Below are 24,701 nucleotides of genomic sequence, written 5' to 3' on the forward strand. Positions count from 1 at the left end.
AAAGCCTGCTATTTTTTTGTGCTGTTCAGCCAGAAGTAATGTGGGATTAAATATCTTGTTTGCTGATACTGGGGAATGGGATTGAGCTGAATCAACATCAGTGTTTGGTAATGAGGTATATTGTTTACTAATCCATGAAGGTCAGCTGAAAAGTTCATATGCTGACCAAGATATTCTCATGGAATATGACCAAATGAGGTTTATTTTTAAACATAGTTCCTCTCTTGCATTCCACATACTTCTTCCATTGGTGTTGCAATGCTTGGATCCCATTGGTGAAGAAGCTTTCATCCTGTTGAAACAGCAGATATGACATTATCATCATTGCTTCCCAGCCAAGTGTTTTTCATGTTGGGAAACAGGTGATAGTCACATGGAGAATCGGGAGAATAGGGATGGTGATCAACCAGTTCAAAGTCACAGTCATACACAGCAGTCATTGGAACCAAAGATGGATTCACCTCAAACAATATCAGATTTTCTCCATGAGGTGATCAATTCGGTGTGTTTTTGATCAGGTGCCAGTAATGGTAGCCACCAAGCAGAAACCTTTGTCATGCCAAGTTCATTATGTAGAATATTCAACTCTCTCACAAGATATGCTAATAGTATTGGCTAATTGATTTATAGTCAGTTGCCTGACATTCATCAGCATGTGGTGAACACAATCAGTGGTGGTAATTGCAGGAAGTTCAAACCTTGGGTCATCATCAAGACTCTCCCTTTCCCTCATAAATTTAGCTGCCCACTTTTGCATTGTTGATAAAGCTGGATTAACATCTACTGTAGCAACCATATCAGCATAATGTCCTTGGGAACTAAACACTTTTTCTGCAGGTACTTATCACCAAAATGCCAAATTTTGTCTACTTTTAGATAAGTTGTTACTAGTTACTTTTGAAGTCTTCTTTGAACAGTCAGAGGATCTTTTTTAAAACGGGGGCCACATTTTTCATTAACGAAACACTTTGAAACTTGGAACACTGGTAGAATGTGTCATATAAAACATCTTTTTCTCTTAGTCTTCTTAAAAAAAAAAAGAAATCCATAAATTATTCCATGTTAAAGTTGTCGTATTTCTGTAATTTCAACCAATCACTGACGTCCATGCAGCCGATATACATTAAGTGCCGACTACATAAACAAACGATTCTGAAACAATTAACCCTAACCCTAACCCTAGGGTTAGGGTTAGGGTTAAAGCAAATTTAAAATGAAAAAAGCAAATAAAACGAAGAATCGTTTGTTTATGTAGTCGGCACTTAATGTATATCGGCTGAATGGACGTCAGTGATTGGTTGAAATTATCGAAATAAGACAATTTTTTACATGAAATAAATTCGAATACAAAAATATTTTTCTGTTCTATAACACAAAATAGATAAGTATACGAAGTTTGAAAGTCTTTCGGTACCAAAAACACTACGTAAAACATTAATGAAAAATGTGGCCCCCGTTTTAAAAAAGATCCCAGTCAGATGTCAGTTTACCTGGAAAAAAGCGATGCAGTTATTAATTAGAAGAGTTGAAATTCATACAAGATGTCACAGCTTTAGCGTCACTCCTTCATTGTCAGCATATGAACTTTTCCACCCACCCTCATATGCCACCTGATAAAATTGTATAAAGAAAGCTGATGTACACTTAACTATTTTGTTGATGTGAACTTGGGAGGAATATAGTGACCAAAAGCTTTCTCAAATGTCTATGATAAAGTTTTCTGCTTTCTCTCCTTGTTGCCAGAAAGCTATTTTATCTGGTTACGTTACCTCCATTGGCAATAAAGAAATTTTCTACGCATGTTGTATGATATTTGTATGCAAAATGCATTATTGCATGGTTGTGAAATACTTAACATGAATGCTGGTGGTGTGTTTAAGGTTAGGAAAACAAAGCTGAGCATGTGCTTTATTAGATGTTCAATGTGAGTGTAAATGAATTACCAAGCACAAAGGAGCCAAGAGAAATCTAAGTGGAATCACTGTACTATGCAAGACTGGAGACTGCTGCTGGTATGGAGATGTCATGCATAAGGTGGATGATAGTTGGACAAAGTGGTGATAAGAGATTCAAATATTCACACACATTTGTACGTGTGCGACCATTGATTTACAAGGATGTTAGAGCATGGGTTCCAGCAAGCTTTCATTTGGAGTTCTAATCCTGTTTTGGGCCACTTTAGGTGGTATGCTTAACCTGTTGCCCAGTGGAACACAATAACATGGTCTTTGGGTGCCTAAATGCACAAAAACACACATATATTTAGAGTTGGCCAGACATCATCCGACAGTAAATCAAAATTCTATAAATACTTAATATTCAGTTTTATTTATTCATTCCAATTATGAATGTTTAATAATTGAATGCTGTGAGTTAAAATCACTGCTTTTTTTTTCAACATTTGTCTATTCATTAACGTAGTCTCATTCAGTTATTAAATATAAATAATTCTTGGAATTAAATGGTTTTGATTTACTGTCAGGTGACTTTTGGCCAACCCTGTATATATCTATATGTACGTATTATGGCGTTAGGAAGGGCATCCAGCTGTAGAAACTCTGCCAAATCAGATTGGAGCCTGGTGTAGCCATCTGGTTCACCAATCCTGTCAAATCGTCCAACCCATGCTAGCATGGTAAGCAGATGTTGAACGATGATGATGATATATCATGAATACATATTGGTTTCAAATTTTAGCACAAGGCCAACAGTTGTAGGAAAGTGGGTAAACCAATTAGATAAACCCTACTTTTCAACTGGTGCTTATTTTATGAACTCCAAAAGGATGAAAGACAAAGTTGACCTTGGTGGCATTTGAACTCAGAGTGTAAAATGAGAAAAAATGCTACTAAGCATTCTGTCCGGCATGCTAATGATTTTGCCAGTTCATTGCCTTATATCATGAATAGATATTACCATTGTCATCATTTTTGTGTTCACTTTTTATGTGCTGGTATGGATTGATTGAGACTTCTTAGGGCAGTATTTTATGACAGGATGCCCTTCCTGATGTGAACCTTTATTCTACTGGTTTTCACATGCTGAAATACTGCACTGAAAGAAAATTGTTTATGTTGGTCATAAACAAACATCATCACTGCCCAGCTGGTGACTGTGGTAATATGCCTATGTTTATAAGAAAATGTCATTCACTGGAATTGAACCTGAAACCGTGTGGTCATGAAGCAAACTTCCTAACCACTCAGCCATGCCTGTGCCTCATGTATGTACCAGGACTACATTATCTGATATAACCTTTCTTTATTTTATATCAATAAGGTGTGATTTCAGAGCGATTTGGTTGCTCTCACTAGCAGGCCAAATGGTTATTCAGTATCTCTCATTTTGGTTCATTGTAATATTAGTAACACACTAAGTTCATATGCAAGTAAACAATTTAAAATGAAGTCATCTGAATTGTTAAAAAATACTATGAATCTATCATATCAATAAAGATCTGCTCAGCCCAACAGAATTGAAGCCCTAGAACCAAGGTAGCCATGTAAAAAGCACTTGTGATGGTGTTATGTAAAAATGACCCAGTACACTGTGTAAAGTTGTTGGTGTTAGAAAGGGCATCCACCTGTAGAAACAATATCAAAACAGACTATGAAACCTGGTATGACCCCTGGCCTTGCCAGTTTCTGTCAAGCCATCCAATACATGCAAGCATGGAAAATAGCGATGATGATGATAATAAAAGATCATGTTGAAATATGAATCATTGCAATCCTTTAATAAATCAAAATTAAGTGGGAATAGTATTCCATTCTGCATGTTGTGTGGTAACATAATTATAAATGTAACCTTTATTCTTGTGATTTGATTCAAAGTAATTATTTTTGCTATGGATGAGCTGTCACTGAAATCTGATTATGAATTAAATCTACACATGCTTTATTTCTATATGAATGACTTGACTTGATGGAATGAATATTAATTACTTTCAGTGTGTGAATAATATTAATTTCTAATTTGAGTGTTTTCTTGATTTACAACTAGTTCATGTTAGAGAAACAGTGTGGAAAGTGCTGAGTCATGAGTTTAATCACCTCTTAGCTTTTGAAATCCAGCACTTCTACTGGGATAATATTTAAAATAAAATTTTTTCTGCAAACTTTATAGGTGCTGGTATGGCTATGTAACTTAGAAGTTTGCTTCGCAACCACATGGTTTCAGGTTCAGGCTCATTGCGTGACACCTTGGGTGAATGTGTTCTATTATAGCCCTGGGCCAAGCAAAGTGTAGTGAGTGGATTGAGTAGATAAAAACTGAAAGAAGACCAGTGAGCGTGTGTGTGTGTGTGTCCTTGTCTTGACATCATGCAATAATTTTAAATGAGTGTCACTGACATAACAAGCACTGAGTCATTTACTTCCAATATGTCATTTTCTTCCAATATGTCATTTACTTCCAATATTCTGCAGAAACATGTCTGGCCATGGGGAACTATTATTTTACTTAGAAACAAGTGAGGGTTGGTGACACAAAGGGCATCTGGCTTTAGAAAATTTTCAACAACTTCTGTCTGACCCATGCAAGCATAGAAAAGTAGACGTTAAATAGTGATGAATAAAGATGATTTTCAAGATCAAACCATTTTGCATTTTCCAAATTCATTTAATTCTAAAACTAGTCTCTTTTGACTAGAAACCAGTTTCTGTAGATTTGGAAAAAGGAACATAGATTGTTTGAATTTGATGCCATCTCCTAAGGACATCAACAATGTTGGAATGAAATAGCTTCATTTGTAAAGGAAAATTGACACACTTGTTTTGCTCTGATTTTATTTTATAAATTTAAAAATTAGGGTTTTTACACAAATTCTATTCAACATATTCTCCTCACAGATTCTCACTTATTGCAGCATTCCTTCGGTTTTTCTAGGCCCTGTAAAAGAAAGAAGGTTGGGCCTCCAACTAGGCATTTTGCGATATGCTTAAAGCCAAACATTTTCCAGCACCCTCATGTGTGTGTGTATATATATATATATGTATATATATATAATATAATCACCATCATCATCATCGTTTAACATCCATCTTCCATACATGCATGGGTAGGATGGTTGACAGGAGCTGGCCAGGTAGAAAACTACCCTAGGTTACTGTATCTGTTTTGGTAGGGATTTTACTGCTGGATCCCCTTCCTAACACCAACCACTCCACAGAGTGGACTCAGTGCTTTTTACATGACATTAGCACAGGTGAGGTTAGTTTGGGCATGATTTTTACAGGTGGATGACCTTTGAAATGCCAACCATGTTACAGTGTAGACTGGATGCTTTTAACGTGGCACCAGCACTGGCAGGGTAACCAAGTAACTCACAAGACAAGGAATTATGAGAGAGGCAGGGGTATTTGAGGAGGTGAACTTGTGTCAGAGGATGAAAGGTTAGAGTGTGACAAAAAGACAGAGAGACAGAAGCAGGTGTCTTGCCACAACAGAGGGAACATGAGATAAAGGGATCCACTATCAAATGATGAAAGGTTAGAGTGTAACAGAAATAGCTGTCTTACTATAGAGGAGGTATGTGGTTACCCGTTGAGGGAGAGAGAGAAGGGTGGGAGGTAACAAGAAAGAGCCCAGAAACAAGTGTGCTGATGTAAAGGAGATACTTGGTTACCTAGTCAGAGGGAAAACAAGAGAACGAGAGAGAGAGAGTGTGATCAAAGGGAAATTGAAAGAGAGTAGGAAACAGCAAAAGTTTTCCATTCCTGCAAGTAGTCAGACAAAATTTGTTGAGGGAAATTTTCTATGGCTAGATGCCCTTCCTGTCATCAGTCCTCAATATTTCCCCATGTCAGGACATATTTTACTTGGAAGACTGGAAACAAACAGTATCACTTGTATGATAGTGCTGTTTGTTTTCAACTATTGTATGATACCAAGACAAGGGTGTATACAACAAAAGAAGCCCATCATATGGGCTTCTTTTGGTTTCCATCTACCCATTCCACTCACAAGGTTTTGATCAGCCTGCGGTTATAGAAGACACTTGCTCAATGCACCATGCAGTGATACTGAACCCAAGACCCCTCATGGTTGGGAAGCAAGCTTTTTAACCACACAATCATGTCGTGTGTGTGTGGTTGTATTTAAAAGTATCTAATACTAAAAATCAAATTCTGGTTGTGTGTAGGTGTCTTCCTTGTTTTTACACAAAACTATGCATTGGCATGATAAAATGTTTTGATCTCTATGCCTTTAGCTGTAACCTCTTGAGCCTGAAAAAAATTTCAAGGGAATCTGATCCTTGGAAATCTCAAAACTGAAGAATTTTGATTATTATTATCTCAACAATTTAAAATGAATTTTGATTTTATATGAAAGAGAAGAAAACTGAAGGAATGCACTAAAAGTACAAATACACACACACACAACATGTAAATGCAAGTCATTCTGAACGTATGCATGAATGCACACATTCAAGCACATATGCATGCATGCACACATCTATCCACCCATACACACGTGTGTTTGTACACACTCACAATAATGAATGAAATGCATGGAAAGAGATGCACACAGACACAGAAACACATACATAAATACATTTGCCCAAAAAGTCATTCATAAACAAAGCACACACACAGATTCACTTACACATGCACATGCACACTTGCACACATAAACATGCTTGGATATGTGAGTATATATGAGGCAACAGATATAGTTTATTGAAATTGTCATGAGGAGAGGAGAGGAGTATTCAACATGTCTGAAGCTTTGGATACTCCACTCTGCTCAGCATTACTGTACTATTTCTGTTGTTTTGCTTTTACCAAGTAATATGACTTGCTGATGCAGCCTTCCACCAATTTCCTTTGATTTTGTTTTAACCACCACCACCACCACCACCACCATTTACCATCCATTTTCCATGCTGGCGTAGGTTGGATTGTTTAACTGGGGAGCTGCACTAGTTTCCAATCTGATTTGACATGGTTTCTACAGCTGGATGCCCTTCCTAACACCAACCATCAAGAGTGTAGTGGGTAATTTTTACGTACCACCAGAATATTTGCCAGTTGCATAATGCCAGCTTAACAGGTCTTTGCCAAAGGTCTAGGTCATTTGTTACTGTCTCTGTTAGGTCCAATGTTCAAAGGGTGCTTTTTACGTGATGTGTAGGACATAAGAAGCATTAAATGTAGTGTGCAAGAGAGATGGCTGTATTGGAATGGTCATGTAATGTGTATGGATGGGGACAGCTTTGTGAAAAAGTGTTGCACTCTAATAGTGGAGGGAACCTGTAGAAGAGGTAGACCCAGGAAGACATGGGATGAGGTGGTGAAGCAAGATCTTTGAATGTTGGGCCTCACAGAGGCAATGACAAGCGACCAAGACCTTTGGAGATATGCTGTGCTTGAGAAGACCTGTCAAGCCAAGTGAGATTGTAGTCATGGCTGATGACAGTGTTGTTTCACTGGCCTGTTAAAAGCACCTTTCAATTGTTCAGTGATATGCTGTGCTTATGAAGATCTGTTCAACAGAATGAAATTGTAGTTGTGGCCAATGCCAGTGCCATCTGACTGGCACCCGGGCCAGTGGCATATAAAAAGCACCGTTTGTGCATTGGACCTCATGGAAGCAGTGATGACAAGCTGAGTGAGATTGTAGTCATGGCTGATGCCAGTGTCACATAACTGGCCAGTTAAAAGCACCCTTTAATTGTTGGGTGATATGCTGTGCATGTGAGGACATGTTGAACCAATTGAAATCATAGTCATGAGCAATGCCAGTGCTGTCTGACTGGCACTCGTACTGGTGGCATGCAAAAAGTATCATTTGAGTGTTGGGGCTCATGGAGGCAGTGACAGGTGACCAAGACCCTTGGCAATATACCGAGCTTGTGTTGACCTGTCAAGCCAAGTGAGACCATAATTGTGGCTGATGCTGGTGTCGGGTCAATGATACCTGTGTAGGTGGTACATAAAAAGCACCCACTGCACTCTCGGAATTGTTGGTGTTAGGAAGGGCATCCAGCTGCAGAAACCTGTAGAACTTTTCAGCACCCCCACTTGTGCGCACCCCCCCTCTCTCTCTCTCTAGCAGGTGCTGAAAAGTTCCGGGCTTTGGGTAAAAGAAAATGCAAGAGGATCAGTTAATTATGATTTTATCCATCATACTCCCCTCTCAAATTCACACACTTATTGCAGCAGTCTTTCAATTTTTCTAAGCCCTGTAAAAGAATTCAAAATGTTACCAGTTACTGTCGATTCCCTGGTACTTGCACATTTTGCATTGTTTACAGAATTTGTTTTATTTAGGAGAAGAGGAATCTATTTTTATATTGGAAATATAATGATTTGTATAAAAAAAACAAAAACAAAAAAAAAACAAAGCTGTCTGATTCTCAAATGGAATTTCTATTTTGTTATTTTGCAGGCTGGGGATGAACCACCATTCCTCAGTGTTGGCACTGATGTTAGTGCTAAATATCGTGGAGCATTTTGCGAAGCCAAGGTTAAAAAGATTGTGCGAACGGTAAAGTGTAAGGTAAGAAAGAAATTAAGTTTTATAACAAATAATTTTCTATAAATTGCAGATGATCATGATCTTAACCATTTTCTTACTATACTTCTATTGAAATATGCTGTTGCTTGAATTAATTTTGAAAATAACGAAGAATTTAGTAAAATAACTTTGTTGTTATTAAGCTGGTGTTTGGATCTCAATATGAAATTTTGATAGAAGATGGTTTTGATTTAGATCATTTTAAAATAAAGTTTGTATCATGTATCAAGGGGCAGTCTCAGAGTGATTGGTTTCAAAAAGGCTAATATATCTTACTCATTTAAATCAGGGCAGTAACTTAGCAGAATCATTAAGGTATCCAGACAATATGCCTTGCAGTATTTGTTCCAGCCTCTTTTATATTCTGAATTCAAAACCAACCAACTTCAACTTTGCCTTTGACCCTTTAGCATTCAAATTGGCCATATCAGGCCAAAATATTTAGCCTGTTTTCTGTTGAAACTGACCAGATCTGGCTCTTCACTTCTACCTTACAATATCATTCTAAAACTAAACAATCACATCATTAATTCAACCTGGGGTTGATTTCTCTGACTTAAAACTCTTTAAGGTGGTGCTCCAGCATGGCCGCTGTCAAATGACTGAAACAAGTAAAAGAACAAAAAAAAAAGAATATTTCTAATTGATGACAATGCTTCTCTGCATTAACTTCCATTTTTGTTTAACACTTCATGATAGAGGACACTCTTCATATCCCACCAAACATTAAACATACAACATTTTTTGGGTGTAGTCCTGGTTTGGGAATGATTCTTCCTGTTTCATTGGGTGTTAAGCATTGTCACTGACATTGGATATGGTTATAGAGACCTCACATTTCATTACTTGTGATGATTCTACCCAGGAATGGTTAAGTAGCAAGTCTACTCTTCAATGACGAGAAGGCAACATTTTGTTTAAGCTGAGAAGCAGTCAGATGATGAAGGACCTACTTAGCATTAGACACTTTTCCATAACTCATGAAGGTGTTTTATGATCAAAGTGTGATCTTGAATTGAAACTATGATTTTCAGAAGCTCAATATTGACAAATCTTGGTTCCTCAGATCAAAGGGACTCTGTGAGAAAAAAAATTCTGGAGCAAAATTGGCCAAACCATTATTGGTATATTTGGACACATAAAGTTTCATTCTCAAATTCAGAATGCCACCTCCATTACTGAAAGCCCCTTTGGAATTCATAGAGCAAGCGTATATGGGTCTGATCATAAATCATTTTAATGAGGGGAAAATTGATACGAATTTAACCACTCTGGTTATAAAGTAACTGTAAAGAAAGAATGAAAAAGAAAATAACACATTGGTTGTTTTGCCATAAGTTTGAAAAACTACATTCAACGTGATCATTTCAAATGTACAGCAGGAGTTTCTTTCCAACCTATTGTATCAATACAAAATAATCAGAAATGCATAATTTTGTACTTTTTAAAACACAAGGAGAGGTTTGTTCTCTTAGTATCTTGTCATCATAACATGTTAACATTTGTATATCTTTGTTGCAGTAGGACATTTCAAACACATAAATCCATTACTTAATTTCTATATATCTACATATAAATTTCTATAAATGCTATCTCTTCTGCTATTATTTTTCTTGACCGACAATACTAATATATACCAAATTGTTTTGTGTGTGTGTGTGTGTGTGTGTGTGTGTGTGTGTGTGTACACATATACACACATAGGAAAAGTTTTGGCAAATTGCTTTGTTTTATAAATAATAGAATAAAACACTTTTTTTTAGTTTTTAACATTTGAAAATCTGTAACAAACTTATTGATTTCTCTTGGTTTGTTTAAGATGGTCATAGTTTCATTTATATAGTGTATTTTTATATTTTCTTCCAATTTCTACTCAATGAGAATTGAAGTTGTCCTCTTTTATTGTTCAAGTCATAGACGACAACCATTCTTACTGTCCTCACATTTACATCATAATCACAATTTTGAAATAGCTCAACAGTCTGGGCACATTATAACCTTACACAATGTCTGGAAATCTTCCATGCATCTCTTGTATAAATAATTTTCTACTCGTGGTCTCTGTGATCTAAAAATAACTTAGAAATTCAGAGCTTAAAGATGGTACATTTACTGTGTTGATAGGCACAGAGTAATTGGAAAAGTTTATAAATTTGTAAATTTAGTCTTGTTTTAAAAGTAGTTAAGAATGAGATAATAATGTTAAACAAAAATACATTGGAAAGGTTATCAACTGTGGAAACTAAAGGTGCAAGTTTTCTCTCTGTTTTTACTTAAAAAGTTTTTTTTTTATGAAGAGTTCAGGTTACAAATTTATGAAAGGTTTGTAAAACTTGGATTTCTAATTGGAAGTCTTTACTTTAGATATTATATTGGTTAGCAATGCATTTCATAAGAAATAAGTTGGGGTTTGCTGCTACTACACCCCTCTCCCCATTAAAACACTTTAAGAATTACGTAAAGGGCAGACATTGCTGTGTGGTTAGGAAGTTCACTTTGTAATCACATGGTTTTGAGTTCAATCCTACAATGTGGCATCTTGAACAAATGTTTTTTACTATAACCTTTTGGTCTATTAATACCTTGTAAGTGAATTTAGTATTTGGAAACTGCAAAAAAAGCCTGTCGTGTGTATGAGTGCACATACCTTCCTGAATGTTGATGTTCCATGCTTGTCACCATTTGAGTGGAGTGTTGTTGATGTTGACATTCTTTGATTACAATATGGCCAGTCACTCAGCACTTTTAAGACCTCTTAAGTAAAAAAAAAAACCAAATCAAAGACAAAACAATTTCTTACCTTGAAAATTAGGTAAGTGTTGGCAGCAAGATGAATGTCCAGTTGTAAAATTATGCCTTAAATAACTCCCCATTTCTTGCATGTTATGGAAAAATCAATGTTGAACAAATGAATGAATAACTGTTCTTTTTAAAATTTGATTGTCTGAAACAATCATCATCATCATCATCATCATCGTTTAACGTCCGCTTTCCATGCTAGCATGGGTTGGACGATTTGACTGAGGACTGGTGAAACCGGATGGCAACACCAGGCTCCAGTCTAATTTGGCAGAGTTTCTACAGCTGGATGCCCTTCCTAACGCCAACCACTCAGAGAGTGTAGTGGGTGCTTTTACGTGTCACCCGCACGAAAACGGCCACGCTCGAAATGGTGTCTTTTATGTGCCACCCGCACAAGCCAGTCCAGGGGCACTGGCAACGATCTCGCTCGAAAATCCTACGGGAGCCAGTCAGGCGGTACTGGCAACGGCCACGCTCAAAATGGTGCATCTCATGTGCCACCCGCACAAGAGCCAGTCCAGGGGCACTGGCAACGATCTTACTTGGCTTGCCGGGTTTTCTCACGCACAGCACATTTCCAAAGGTCTCGGTCAGTAGTCATCGCCTCGGTGAGGCCCAATGTACGAAGGTCTTGCCTCACCACCTCAGCCCAGGTCTTCCTGGGCCTACCTCTTCCACGGGTTCCCTCAACTGTTAGGGTGTGGCACTTTTTCACGCAGCTATCCTCATCCATTCTCACCACATGTCCATACCAGCGCAATCGTCTCTCTTGCACACCACAACTGATGCTTCTAATGTTCAGCTTTTCTCTCAAGATACTTACACTCTGACGGGTATTCACATTGACATTACGCATCCAACGGAGCATACTGGCTTCATTCCTTGCGAGCTTACGTATGTCCTCAGCAGTTACAGCCCATGTTTCACTGCCATGTAGCATGGCTGTTCGTACGCATGCGTCATACAGTCTGCCTTTTACTCTGAGTGAGAGTCCCTTTGTCGCCAGCAGGGGTAAGAGCTCTCTAAACTTTGCCCAGGCTATTCTTATTCTAGCAGCTACACTTTCAGCGCACCCACCCCCACTACTAACTTGGTCGCCCAGATAGCGGAAGCTATCGACTACCTCTAGTTTTTCACCCTGGAATGAGATAGAAGTTGTTTCCTGTTTGTTTACAGTCTTTATTGCACCTGAACATCTGCCACAAACAAAAACTAACTTGCTAGTTAACCTGCCTTTGATGTTGCTGCACCTCTTATGTGTCCATAGCTTGCACCGGGTACATCTTATAGAGTTACTACCTACTCCTTTTCTACATACTGAGCAGGGCCATCTACCTGAAAGGGTTTGTGTTTTATCTATCTTCCTACTTATTAGGATTTTGAGGCATTTTTTTTTACACTCATGTTTAGTTTGATTTGGAAACTATTTGCCTAATTTCATGTTTACCATATTCATTGGTTTGGGCTGTTTTATTATTTTATGATGGTTGTCTCCTGGGAATGGACTGCATGATCGCAAAATAATTGGTTCATCTGAAATATATTATTACTCTGTGATGGATTGAGTATTAATAATTTATTACACAATGTAAATCAATTGTTATCGACCCAACTCGATGCAATGTGTGCCAGTTTGAGAATAGATGTTTCTATGAATTTTTCTCTGAATTTCTAAGAGACCAGAGTATAAAACTGACAAGTTTCATATTGGAAAAGATGAGAATATAACTCAGCAAGTGCAGCCTTGGTTATTTGATATGTAATTAGGTTATCATGGCTATTTAATATTCTTTTTTTCTACAGCTTTTCTTCGCTAACCTCATAAAATCCTTTAATAACTCTCCCTCTCTTTCATCATCATCACCATCATTGTTTAATGTCTGTTTTCCATGCTGGCATTGGTTGGATGGTTTGACTGAGGTCTGGAGAGCCAGTGGCTGCACCAGGCTCCAATCTGATCTGGAAATGTTTCTACAGCTGGATGCCCTTCCTAACTCTAACCACTCCAAGAGTATAGTGGGTGCTTTTTATGTGCCACCGGCAGGGGAGCCAGTCAGGCGGACCTGGCATTGGTCATGTTCAGATGGTGCTTTTTATGTGCCACCAGCACAAGAGCCAGTCAGGTGTTATTAGCATCGGCCACGATCAGTTGGTGCTTTTTACGTGCCACCGGCACATGAGCCAGTCAGGCGGTCCTGGCATCAACCACAGGAGCCAGTCAGTGGGTACTGGCCGCAGCTACAATATTGGTTTTACTTGACTCAACAGGTCTTCTCAAGCATATCATATCGCCCGATGCATTAGGGGCATTCTTAACAGAGTCAGACATGCGTGGCTGTGATCTCACTTAAGTTGCTGGCTCTTCTCAATCACAGCACATCTCCAAAAGTCCAGGTCTCCCGTCATTGCCTCTCTGAGGCCCAATGTTCGAAGGTCATGCTTCACCACCTCATGCCATGTCTTCCTGGGTCTATCTCTTCCACAGGTTCCTTCTACAGTTAGGGAGTGGCTGTCTTCATTCATACATAACACATGACCATACCAGTGCAGATGCCTCTTTTGCACACCACATTTGATGCTTCTTATTCCCAACTTTTCTCTCAGGGCACTTACACTCTGTTGTGTATGCACATTGACATTACACATCCAGCAGATCATACTAGTTTCATTTCTTTCAAGCCTATGCATGTCCTCAGCATTCATGGCCCATGTTTCACTGCTGTGTAGCATGGCAGTTCACACACTTGCATCATACAATCTACCTTTCACCTTGAGTGAGAGGCCCTTAGTTGCCAGCAGAGGTAGGAGCTCCCTGAACTTTGCCCAGGCTATTCTTACTCTAGTTGCTACACTCTCAGAGCAGCTACCTCCACTATAGACTTGGTTACCTTGGTAGTGGAAACTATTAACTACTTCTAGTTTCTTCCCCTGGCATGTGATGGAATCTGTTTTCTGTACATCTTCTGTGTTTATTGCCCCTGTGCATCTGCCACACACAAAAACTATTTCCCCCAGTTAACCTTTGATATTGCTGCACCTTTTATATGTCTATAGCTTACACTGGGTACATCGTATGGAGTTTCTACCCTTGCTTTTTCTACAGATCAAGCAGGGCCATCTACATGAAGGGGGTTGTGATTTGACAGCAAGGTCATCAACATAGAGGAGTTCCCAGGGGCAGCCTGTTTTGAATTCCTCTGTTATTGCCGGGAGGACTATAATGAATAAGAAGGGGCTGAAGATTTATCCTTGGTGAACCCCTACTTCTACTCAGAATTCTTCACTATACTCGTTGCCAACCCTCACCTTACTGACAGCATCCCTGTACAGGGCTTGTACAGCTCTTACCAACCATTTGTCTATCCCCAGTTTCCGCATTGACTACCAGATAAGGGATCAGGAGACCCTGTCAAACACTTTCTCCAAGTCAACAAAAGCCAAGTACAGAGGTTTATCTTTGACTAGGTATTTCTCCTGCAGTTGCCTTACCAGAAATACAGTTGCCTTACCAGAAATACAGAAGATACCAGATTGCTGTCTGACATACCCATTAAAATCTCCAGCCACAAAGATGAGATCATTGTTACTTGTCTTTGAGGTAGCCTGCGGAAGAATATCATAGAAGTGATCCTTCTGTTCATTTGGTAGGCCCACCTGTGGGGCGTAGGTAGAGATAATTGTAACTATACCATTCTGCAAGACTAGCCTGAGTTTAAGTACTCTATTGCACACCCTCACTATCTCTATGACCTTATACACCCATTTCTCTGCAAGAAGTATGCCCACACCCCCTATTCCATCACCATTACCTTCCCAGAAGAGTTTATACCTTTGTGCTTTGCCTGTGAGGACTCTGGCTGAAGCTCCTCTCCATCTTACCTCTTGAACGCAACATACATCAACATGTCTCTGTTCAAGCATCTCTACAATCTCGCTAGACCTACCTTTCAATGTGCCAACTCTGAAAACTGGGAAGCAGGAAGGAGAGATGTTATTCAGTATCTGAAAAGTAGGTTCCCGTAAATGTTTGGTAACAGGCATCATAATAGTTGTTCTTGCTTTTGACTTTCCGTCATTCAAACATGCTTAGAGTTGTTAAGGTTGTTACCTCTACAGGGGTGGGTGGGTGGGTGAGGAAGCATTGTATATGAAAGTGTTTGGGGCATTGTAGATATAAGTATTATGAGCCTAGAGGGTGAAGCATTACTGATGCTGCAGATATAAATGTGTAAATAAATAAAAAGTAAGTGGGCTACTATGTAGTCTAGAGATGGAGGGGAGGGTTGTGGAGAGAAAAGAGAGAGGGGAAGGGCAACTGGATGTCTGGTAAGAGAAAGAAATTTCCGGTAAGAGAGAGAGAAAGAAAAAGAAATTTCCGGTAAGAGAGAAAGAGATTTCTGGTAAAAGAGAGAGAGAAAGAGAAAGATTTCTGATAAGAGAGAGAGAGAAAGCGATTTCCTGTATTGGTGGCAGGGTGGGAAAGTGTGGGCGCAACCACTGATACTAAAGGTCATTTTAAGGGCTAGAGCAAACAAAAGAGAGATTCTTAGCTTAGCTGTGCATATTCTCGAGTGACATCAGCTGCCGAACACATGGAATAAACTAATGAAAGTCTGAGGGGTGGGGACAGATGTGAAGGCGACAGCCGGAAATGGACGAAGAACGCAGCTTTAGCTCTAGGCTTCAAAGAGAAATAACAGGGAGTAGCCATTGCAACGAGAGATAAGAGAGATACAGACAGGAATGAGAGAAATTATTTCTTTCTCTCTAATAATACATACTGATCTAAGGAAACCTCTGATTCTGGCAATTACCATCCTATTGGTTTCACAGTATCTCAGATGGAGACAGCCATTAACAACAGTTTTCTGTAACAACTTGGATCTCCCTTCTTCATTAATGATCACCAGTATGACAGCTTTTCTATAATTAAATTATGGTGTTAAATTGGGCAACAGGTTAAGTCTACCAATCAAGAACATGAATGGTTCCTCTAATGGATTTCTGTCTACTTTCTGCCTTCCACATTTTACTTATAAGGCTTTAGACACTTGCCCAATGTGTCATTGCAATGAAATCAAACCTGAAGCCTAGGTAGTTGCAAAGTGAACATCTTAACCACACAGCCATGCCCCAACCTATTAGCGAATAATATTGATTTTATGGCTTGTTGGCCTTTCCTATAACTAGGAAATCAATGATGAAGTGAGACAAACACACTAAATTAACTGTCTCAAACTGAAGCAGGCATTGTGATGTGTAGTCAATATTGACAATAGAATAGCATCAATTGTCTTTGAAAAGCTGATTATGAAATCTGTACCTTATAGCCACTGTACCTATGGGTTGAGAAATTGATATCAGAAACCAAAACTCTTAACTCTGGTTAAAACAGATAAACTTGCCTGTTCATTATGAAGAAGGCTGTAAACCACAGAATACTTAGTTGTATTTAGTTATATTCTGTATACATTTTGAGTTTGATTATCTCTGGGATAAATTTGCCTTTCATCTTGTAAGTTGTTAAAATATATCCCAGTCAAGTACTAGCATCAATATGACATGGTTTCTTCATTCAGAATTTGTAGTCAAGTCCCCCAACTTAAAGGGATCAATTTTATGTAAGTTGTTTGATGATGACAAAGCATTTGTTGATGTGTAGTTGGCAAACAACTTATCTTTCTGATGAAGCATATTAAAAATATATACATAATAGACAGAATTGGTCATCCTGAAGTATAGATTTTCGATCATCATAAGATTGGATTCAAGAATAGAGCTGGAGGATATGTTGATTTGGTTGTGATTTAAACAAAACTGCTTTGGGTTCTTCCTTTTGTTACTGTGAATTTGGTTCTCTTTTTCTTAATTTATTAGAATACCTTCATTTATCTGTATATAATAAACTTAGTTTTCAACTGCACAGTTTTTATTTTCTTTAGTAGTACCACTGGTTATTTCAGGAACATTTCTTTTATGTCTAGTTGCTGTTGTTAAGTCCCAGGTCAGACCTGGAATAGCAGACACTTGATCAAAGGCATTCTGCTCTTTAAGATTCCCCTTTATCCAATCTGTCTTTTCCTCAACTCTTTGGACACCAACCCACCTGAAACTGCCTCTAGTTCTGTTATGCAATCTTCCTGTTTTAAAGTTATCTAGATTAAAACTTTCCATTAAAATTTGGTATTGATTTATGCTCCAAGTATTTAATATAGACAAAGTTAGATACTAAATCCTGCATTAATTTGAAGGGTATTTCAACAGAAATATGGTAACAAAAGGGTGACAATATGGTATGATTTGAGAGAGATTTTGGTTGCTATTTCTAGCAGGTTGTGGAACCATATTGAAACTTCATCATCATCATCATCTTGTATGTTTTTAGTATCTTGTTTGTTTAGTATCTTCTAAATCTAGTCTCTTCAAATCAGTATGAATGATTAAAATATTAACTTGGTTGTGTTGGTACAGGTATAGTTGTTTAGCTAAGAAATTCACTTCCCAACAATGTGGTTTCAGGTTCTAACTCATTACATGGCACCTTGGATAAATGTCTTCAACTATAGCCCCTAACCAGCTAATATCCTGTGAGTGAATTTGGTTGATGGAAACTGTAAAGAAACACATTATATGTGTGTTTGTGTATATGGCATGTTTGTGTTTGTCTCTCAGTGCTCAACAATCAGCGTTGGTTTATTAACGTCCCTATATCTACAAAAGAGACTGATAAAATAAGTACATAACATGATAGATTCTGGGGTTGATTTGATGAATGGAACCCTTTCAAGATGGTACCCCAACATGGCAACAAGTCTTATAACTGAAACAAATAAAAGAATTTTACTGGAGTTATTAGAAAACAGAAAGAGAGAGAGACACAAACACACACACACTAAAGGGATCATAAAATGCAATAAGAATTAAAATAAACACAAGCACTATTTTAATATCACTTCGTTATTTTACCAGCTAACTATTCATTGGTTTGTTTAATGTGTTGATTGAACAATCAGTTGGCTGTTAGTTTTCTTCTCTCCTATTGTTATGTTTAATACAGACTTATCCACGTTTGTGGTGATTATTCTGTGACAGTAAATCCTTAGCTGGAAACTCATCGATATCCACTTCCATCACCAGAAGTGTAAGTGTTGTGTTTACTGCAACAGCTTACTCAGCACTCTGCTTCATGGTTGAATGGTTTGGTAGAACATCTAAATACAGAGACTATTGATCCAACTCTTAAGCTCTTAATCCTTTTGCATTCAAATTACTTTGTCAAATGTAATGCTTGAATTTATCATGCATTATCTTGTAGCTTGGAAATTTTGATGTGGTAGCTATTTATTTTTAGAATGACATTGTTGGATTAGTGTGAGAAGCCACATCTGGCTGGTTTGAACATAAAACAGATAAACTATTTTGGCTGGATATGGTTGGTTTAAATGCTAGAGTGGCTGAATATGGTTGGTTTAAATGCTAGAGTGGCTGAATATGGTTGGTTTAAATGCTAGAGTGCTTATCCTTTGTAATTGGAACTATCAAGTCACCAGAAACTGGATTTTTGGATTCATTTTTGCACTATACCTGGAAAATGAACATTATTCATTCCCTTCACACATTTCCTTAATTGTAAATCTTGTAAAAATTTTCCCTTACTGGAATATGAAGACATTGAGTGAGACCTGTAAGCTGTTTTTATAATCTTCCAACTTATGGTAAAAATGGAAACATGTAAACTTGAGGGCGTGTGTGAAAAGGAAAAGGCAGGGAATAAAGTAACAGACTTGATTCTGTTGTTTTAATGTTTCTCTTGAAATACATGGCCTTTATTTCAGTTAATATATAAATTAAATGTAGAATTTACAGAAATAACTTCCTCATTATTAAGCTGGTATTTGGAACATAAATTAATAAGGAAATTTTGATGGAAGGTTTTAATTTAGATCACAATAAAACAGGTAATTCATATAGAGTCAGGGAATGATGTCAGGCAGGTTGGCTTCAGGAAGGAACTGGAAGAATGCATGTGCATGTAAGTTTTTTTTTTTTTTTGAAGTTCTCTTCATTGAAAGGAAAATGCATTGAAATGTGTGTGTGTATTACTCCCATATATATACACTCACATATATGAGCACATACCATATTTTTAACATGTTTATTGTGAAAGTAGTTACATTTGCAACCATTAACAGAACAGATACTAAATGCAGTAATATATAAATATGTATTATTATTGTTGTTTGTTATAATGTCTTTGAACATTCTGCTTTTTATTTATTTATTTATTTTTTTTTTTTTTTTTTACATAGAATGAATATTTATGCTATCTTTGTTTTATTTTGTAGGTTTTCTTAAAGGAAAGTCAAACATCTGTAATTGTTACCGATGACTGTATTGAGGGCCCTCTTAAGGTAAAAACACTCTACTCTTTATTGTTTAAATTCAGATGCTGTAATAATTAATTTCTTCTTCATATACAAATCATAATCATTTGTTTCTAGTGAAGGCCTGATCTGGTGAGTTTGAACACAAAACAGATAGAATACTTGGGCTGGGTATGACTGGCTTGAATACTAAAGGGTTAAGTACCATGGAACCAGGATAAACTCCAGCCTAATGAACTTTTGGGACTGAAGCAGACTATTTCTAAGACTATTTTATTAAACAACTGTAATGATTTCAAATCCTGAGATGGACATGGATCAGGCAATGGGAAGCTTTTTATCTTCAAGAGATTATAGAATCTATGGGATCATCAGTAGTTGAATCCCCTTAAAAATATTAATGTATTAAACCATTTCTAGATATAATTTTCATGGGCATCTATGGAATAAAAAAGGTAGTGATATTTGAATTTAGTTGCTTTTTTTCAATTTAATTTTGTTTTCTCTTGAAATGTTAAATTTTAAGAGTGGTTTTAAGTTTTTAAAAGCAAGGAAATTTACAAATGTGATATTCTATTCTATTAATTCCAAAAGACGTTTTTTTTAATTGGTATTAGCTTATTTTGCAGTGTGTTTTAATTTTCTAAATATTTCAATACAGTTTTTATTTATTACTGAATATTTTTAGGTTGGTGCTCCTGTTCTGGTTAACATGTCAGAGACTAATCATTCAGCTGAAGGTGTTGTTAACAAAGTCAATGACTGTAGCATGTACACTGTTGGTGAGTATTGTCTTCAACTGATATTTCTTCAATTTCTATAGTAATGCAATCTACTGAGAAACTTTTGTTCTGGAACAATATATACACATATATACAATATATGCACATATATACAAAAATACACCTATACACAAAAATACACATACATATGCATAAATATGTGAAGGTGCATGGCTCAGTGGTTAGAGCGTTGAGCTTACAATCGTGAGGTTGTGAGTTCGAATCTCAGACCAGGCTGCGTGTTGTGTTCTTGAGCAAGACACTTTATTTCATGTTGCTCCAGTTCACTCAGCTGTAGAAATGAGTTGCGATGTCACAGGTGTCAAGCCATATCGGCCTTTGCCTTTCCCTTGGATAACACTGGTGGTGTGGAGAGGGAAGGTCGGTATGCATGGACGACTGCTGGTCTTCCGTAAACAACCTTGCCAGGAATTGTGCCTGGGAGGGTAACTTTCTAGGTGCGATCCCATGGTCAGTCATGACCGAAGGGGATCTCAGCAGCAATGCATAAATATCAGCCATACTATTCTACATTTTCGAGATGAGGAATTATGTTCATTGTTTACAATGGATCGATAGGTGTCCTCAGCCTGTTCGTTGTTTCCACGGGCATATAGTATAGTGGATAAGAGCGCAGGCTACTAACCCTTGGATTCTGAGTTCAATCCTAGGCAGGGACTTGGGAAATAATATCAACAAAAAATAATGTCAGCAAAAAAAGAAAACCTTAGGAAGGAGAACAGAGTACCTTGTTAGTCAAATAAAGGCTTGGGTTCGAAATTCCACCAGGACACCTGATGAACATTGTGGAAACAACAAACAAAGTGAGGATACCTATCTATCCATTGTAGATAATGTATATCAGCCATAGTACTCAACTGGTACTTATTTTATAGACACTGAAAAGATGACAGGCAAAGGTTGACCGTAGAACTCAGAACATATAGAGCTGGAAGAAATTGTCACAAAGCATTTTGATTCTTTCCAGCTTGACATCTTAATAATAATAATAATAATAATAATAATAATAATAATATAATAATAATATTAATAATATAATAATAATATTAATAATATAAATTTTATTTTGTAGTGTTTGATGATGGAGATGAGAGGACACTCAGAAGAACTCAATTATGTTTAAAAGGAGAGAAACACTTTGTAGAAAGTGAAGTAAGGATATTTATACTTATGTTGATGTTGTAAAGGTGTGTTTGTGAGTGTGTATAAGTGTTTTCAAGATTGAGTAACTACAAACGAAGCATATGATTGTATAAATCACGTAGCTTGTGAAGTTGAAAGTTTGTAGTATGCTGTTAGATTAATGTAGCCTTATATTAATGTTACAGATTTTTTTTTTTAATGTTGACTTTGAGTTCTGTCTTAGTGAGCAGTCACTTTTTACTATCAATTTGAACATGAATATGTGGTAGTAAATTGATAACTTATTATTAATTAACTTCTTTTTCCTGATTGAAAATGAATATTTCCTCAGTCTTCTTGTGGTGACCGAGTATTTTACATGTATAAAATCTTTTGTCTGTTTATACTTATCAGTCTTCCATTTTGAATGTTATCAGAATATAACATACATATTTAACTTTTATATGTCTTGATATTGCAGACTCTGGACCATTTGCCTCTGTCTCACCCAGAACACTTTGGGACTCCAGTAATGCAGAGTAAGAAAGGGAAAAGAGGAAGGTATTCTGCTTCAGGGTAAGTAATCTTATATAGCTGGAGTCATAATTGTTAAATTTAGTATAACTTTATACCTCCTCCTCCCATCCTGATTGTATCAACAAGAAAAATAGTACTCAATACATGTTTATGAATGTTAATTTATAAGCATCTTTATTTTTTATGTCTGTTTTCCCAAAAGTTGCCACATGCTTGTTTGGATTGTATGAATCTTCTCAAGCATAGGTTCCTGTCATTGCTGTCACTCTACAAACCTCAAGCAATGCCCACAATGAGATATTGTGGGGGCAGTGCTGCTGCAAACACAGGCATCCCACACAGCATCCAGAAAAGCGCCACCCAACTGATTGGTATAGAGTCACTTTCAACCTCTGGTCCATGGGAATGTTGTCTCTTCTCTCTTTTTCTACTATTGTTACAATGGTCTTTGCTTCTTAGAGCTGGCTAACCCAGCCATCTCCATTCAAACACTTTTATCACACTTTTCTTTCCTTTTGTTATCACTATTGTTATGCTCAGCCCTCATCCTGCACTAATTGCTAATCCCAGTTTTTGCTTTCCAGAACATTGACCCTCTGGAATTCTTACTGGTTTAGTTTGACTTGATTCCATATATGTTCAAGAGGAACATATATGGTATCTCACTGGTCTTGGAGAGCTTGCAAAGGCATTGAGTTCTGTCTTAGTGAGCAGTCACTTTTTACTATCAATTTGAACATGAATATGTGGTAGTAAATTGATAACTTATTATTAATTAACTTCTTTTTCCTGATTGAAAATGAATATTTCCTCAGTCTTCTTGTGGTGACCGAGTATTTTACATGTATAAAATCTTTTGTCTGTTTATACTTATCAGTCTTCCATTTTGAATGTTATCAGAATATAACATACATATTTAACTTTTATATGTCTTGATATTGCAGACTCTGGACCATTTGCCTCTGTCTCACCCATCTGTTGAGATGCACTCTACTAAAAGCATCAACGAGCCAGAATAGTGCAAACATAAGATGACATGCAATAATACGCTTGCTTTGATATCAACCATTGATTATGCGTAATAGTGTTGATTAACACACAGTAAATTTAATTTGTTGTATAGTCCCAGGTTTATTTGGGATTATTGTAAAGGGAAGAACAGGAAAAAAGATCCTAACATGACAAGATAGATATATACATTTTCACTTTCTCATTGAAGCAATTTCTTTTCTTTTATGCTACTTGGAAAGACATAAACATAGTATATGGCATTTCCCTTCCCTTAAAATGGAGGGCTTACATACCTAGTCAGAAAGGAGGACAATGTTTAGTTTTGATGATTTGGTAATTGTATTTATTCTGGAGAACAGCATTAACATTGATCGAACAGCCTGTCTTCATCTTTCAGGGCTGATTATGAAGAAGACAGCAGCTCCGAAGACAGTCCGCCTAAAAGAGCATCGTACAAAGGACGATTTCAAGAACTCGTTGGAAAAGTGATGTGTATGGAAACTGGAGATAAGAGAAAATCCCCTTTATATGTACCTGTTCTCGTTGTTTTACCTGATGCTCATCAAGTTGAATTGAAGAACAAAGATCACCTGCTTGTGCGGTCATTTAAAGATGGAAAATTGTAAGTAAAAACTTGAATATATAAAACACATTGACAAATGTATGGGTTCTATAGAAAATGTTGAATATTTTGCAAACTTTTAACATTTGTTAATCCTTTTGTATTTGGAAGATAATTGCATGTGCCATGTGTGTGTTTTGTGGTTTATTAAATTGCTCAATTCAAACGTGTGTAGTCTGTATTGTGCTTGTGAGTGTGTGATGGCCAAAAATATAATTATAAAATAATTATAAAAATATAATTAAATCCATGGTTTTGTATATGTAGACACACCACTGTGTTTTCTGCCAATTAGCAAGTGTATTTCTCTTTGTCAATTGCTTAAAAATATAAAAATAAAAAAAATTGCTTTGATATTTTTGTGCTCATATAAATGTTTTAAAATACTTTTATCAAATGGTAGTCAATGGTAGAATGGTGGATAAAATACCTTGTATTATTTGATTACGCCCTGTTATGTTCTTCATCCAAATCCCACTGAGATCACCTTTGGCTGACTTCTGAGATTGATAAAATAAGCATCAGTCAAAGTACTGGGATTAATATAATCAACTATATTGTTAAAGCCTGTTCCTCCAGTGTAGGTAGGCCATAGTACAATGACTAATGCATTGCACTCATTATATTGGTCACTGGCACAATGACTGATATCAGTAAATGAATTTAAATGATATGTGATTATCTATTTACAAATACGTTGTTGGGTTCAGTCCCACAACATTGCACATAAAACACGGGTCTTCTACTGAAAAATTATAAAGAATTGTGAAAATGAACTTTCATGTTTCTTTTTTATGGTAAATGACAATTTACTGTTTGATTTTGTGTTGTACAAACGCTTTATGATGTGTCTCTCCCTTTGAAAGAAGAGTATTATTTAATTTTACTTTTCTGTGATTA

At 36.9% G+C, this 24,701-nt stretch overlaps 1 protein-coding gene across 11 annotated transcripts in view; it reads left to right on the forward strand.

Moving 5' to 3' along the window:
- LOC106874410 (uncharacterized) overlaps nt 1-24,701 on the forward strand; it is a 90,536-nt gene that overhangs the window by 29,186 nt on the left and 36,649 nt on the right. For 9 of the 11 annotated variants that reach the window (XR_016244739.1, XR_016244740.1, XR_016244743.1 and 6 more), the window contains exons 2-7: nt 8,392-8,502; nt 19,668-19,733; nt 20,395-20,488; nt 21,582-21,661; nt 22,113-22,207; nt 23,559-23,801. Coding sequence is in view for 5 of the 11 variants with exons in the window: in XM_089365165.1 (XP_089221291.1) it covers nt 8,392-8,502; nt 19,668-19,733; nt 20,395-20,488; nt 21,582-21,661; nt 22,113-22,207; nt 23,559-23,801 (689 nt within the window). In the remaining 6 variants the exon portion in view is untranslated. The remainder of the gene's footprint in view (nt 1-8,391; nt 8,503-19,667; nt 19,734-20,394; nt 20,489-21,581; nt 21,662-22,112; nt 22,208-23,558; nt 23,802-24,701) is intronic. The other 2 variants (XR_016244741.1, XR_016244742.1) reach the window with 1 other exon arrangement.

This window comes from Octopus bimaculoides, chromosome Z, assembly GCF_046866305.1.
Source record: "Octopus bimaculoides isolate indiv1 chromosome Z, ASM4686630v1, whole genome shotgun sequence".
Classification (NCBI taxonomy): Eukaryota; Metazoa; Mollusca; class Cephalopoda; order Octopoda; family Octopodidae; genus Octopus; species Octopus bimaculoides.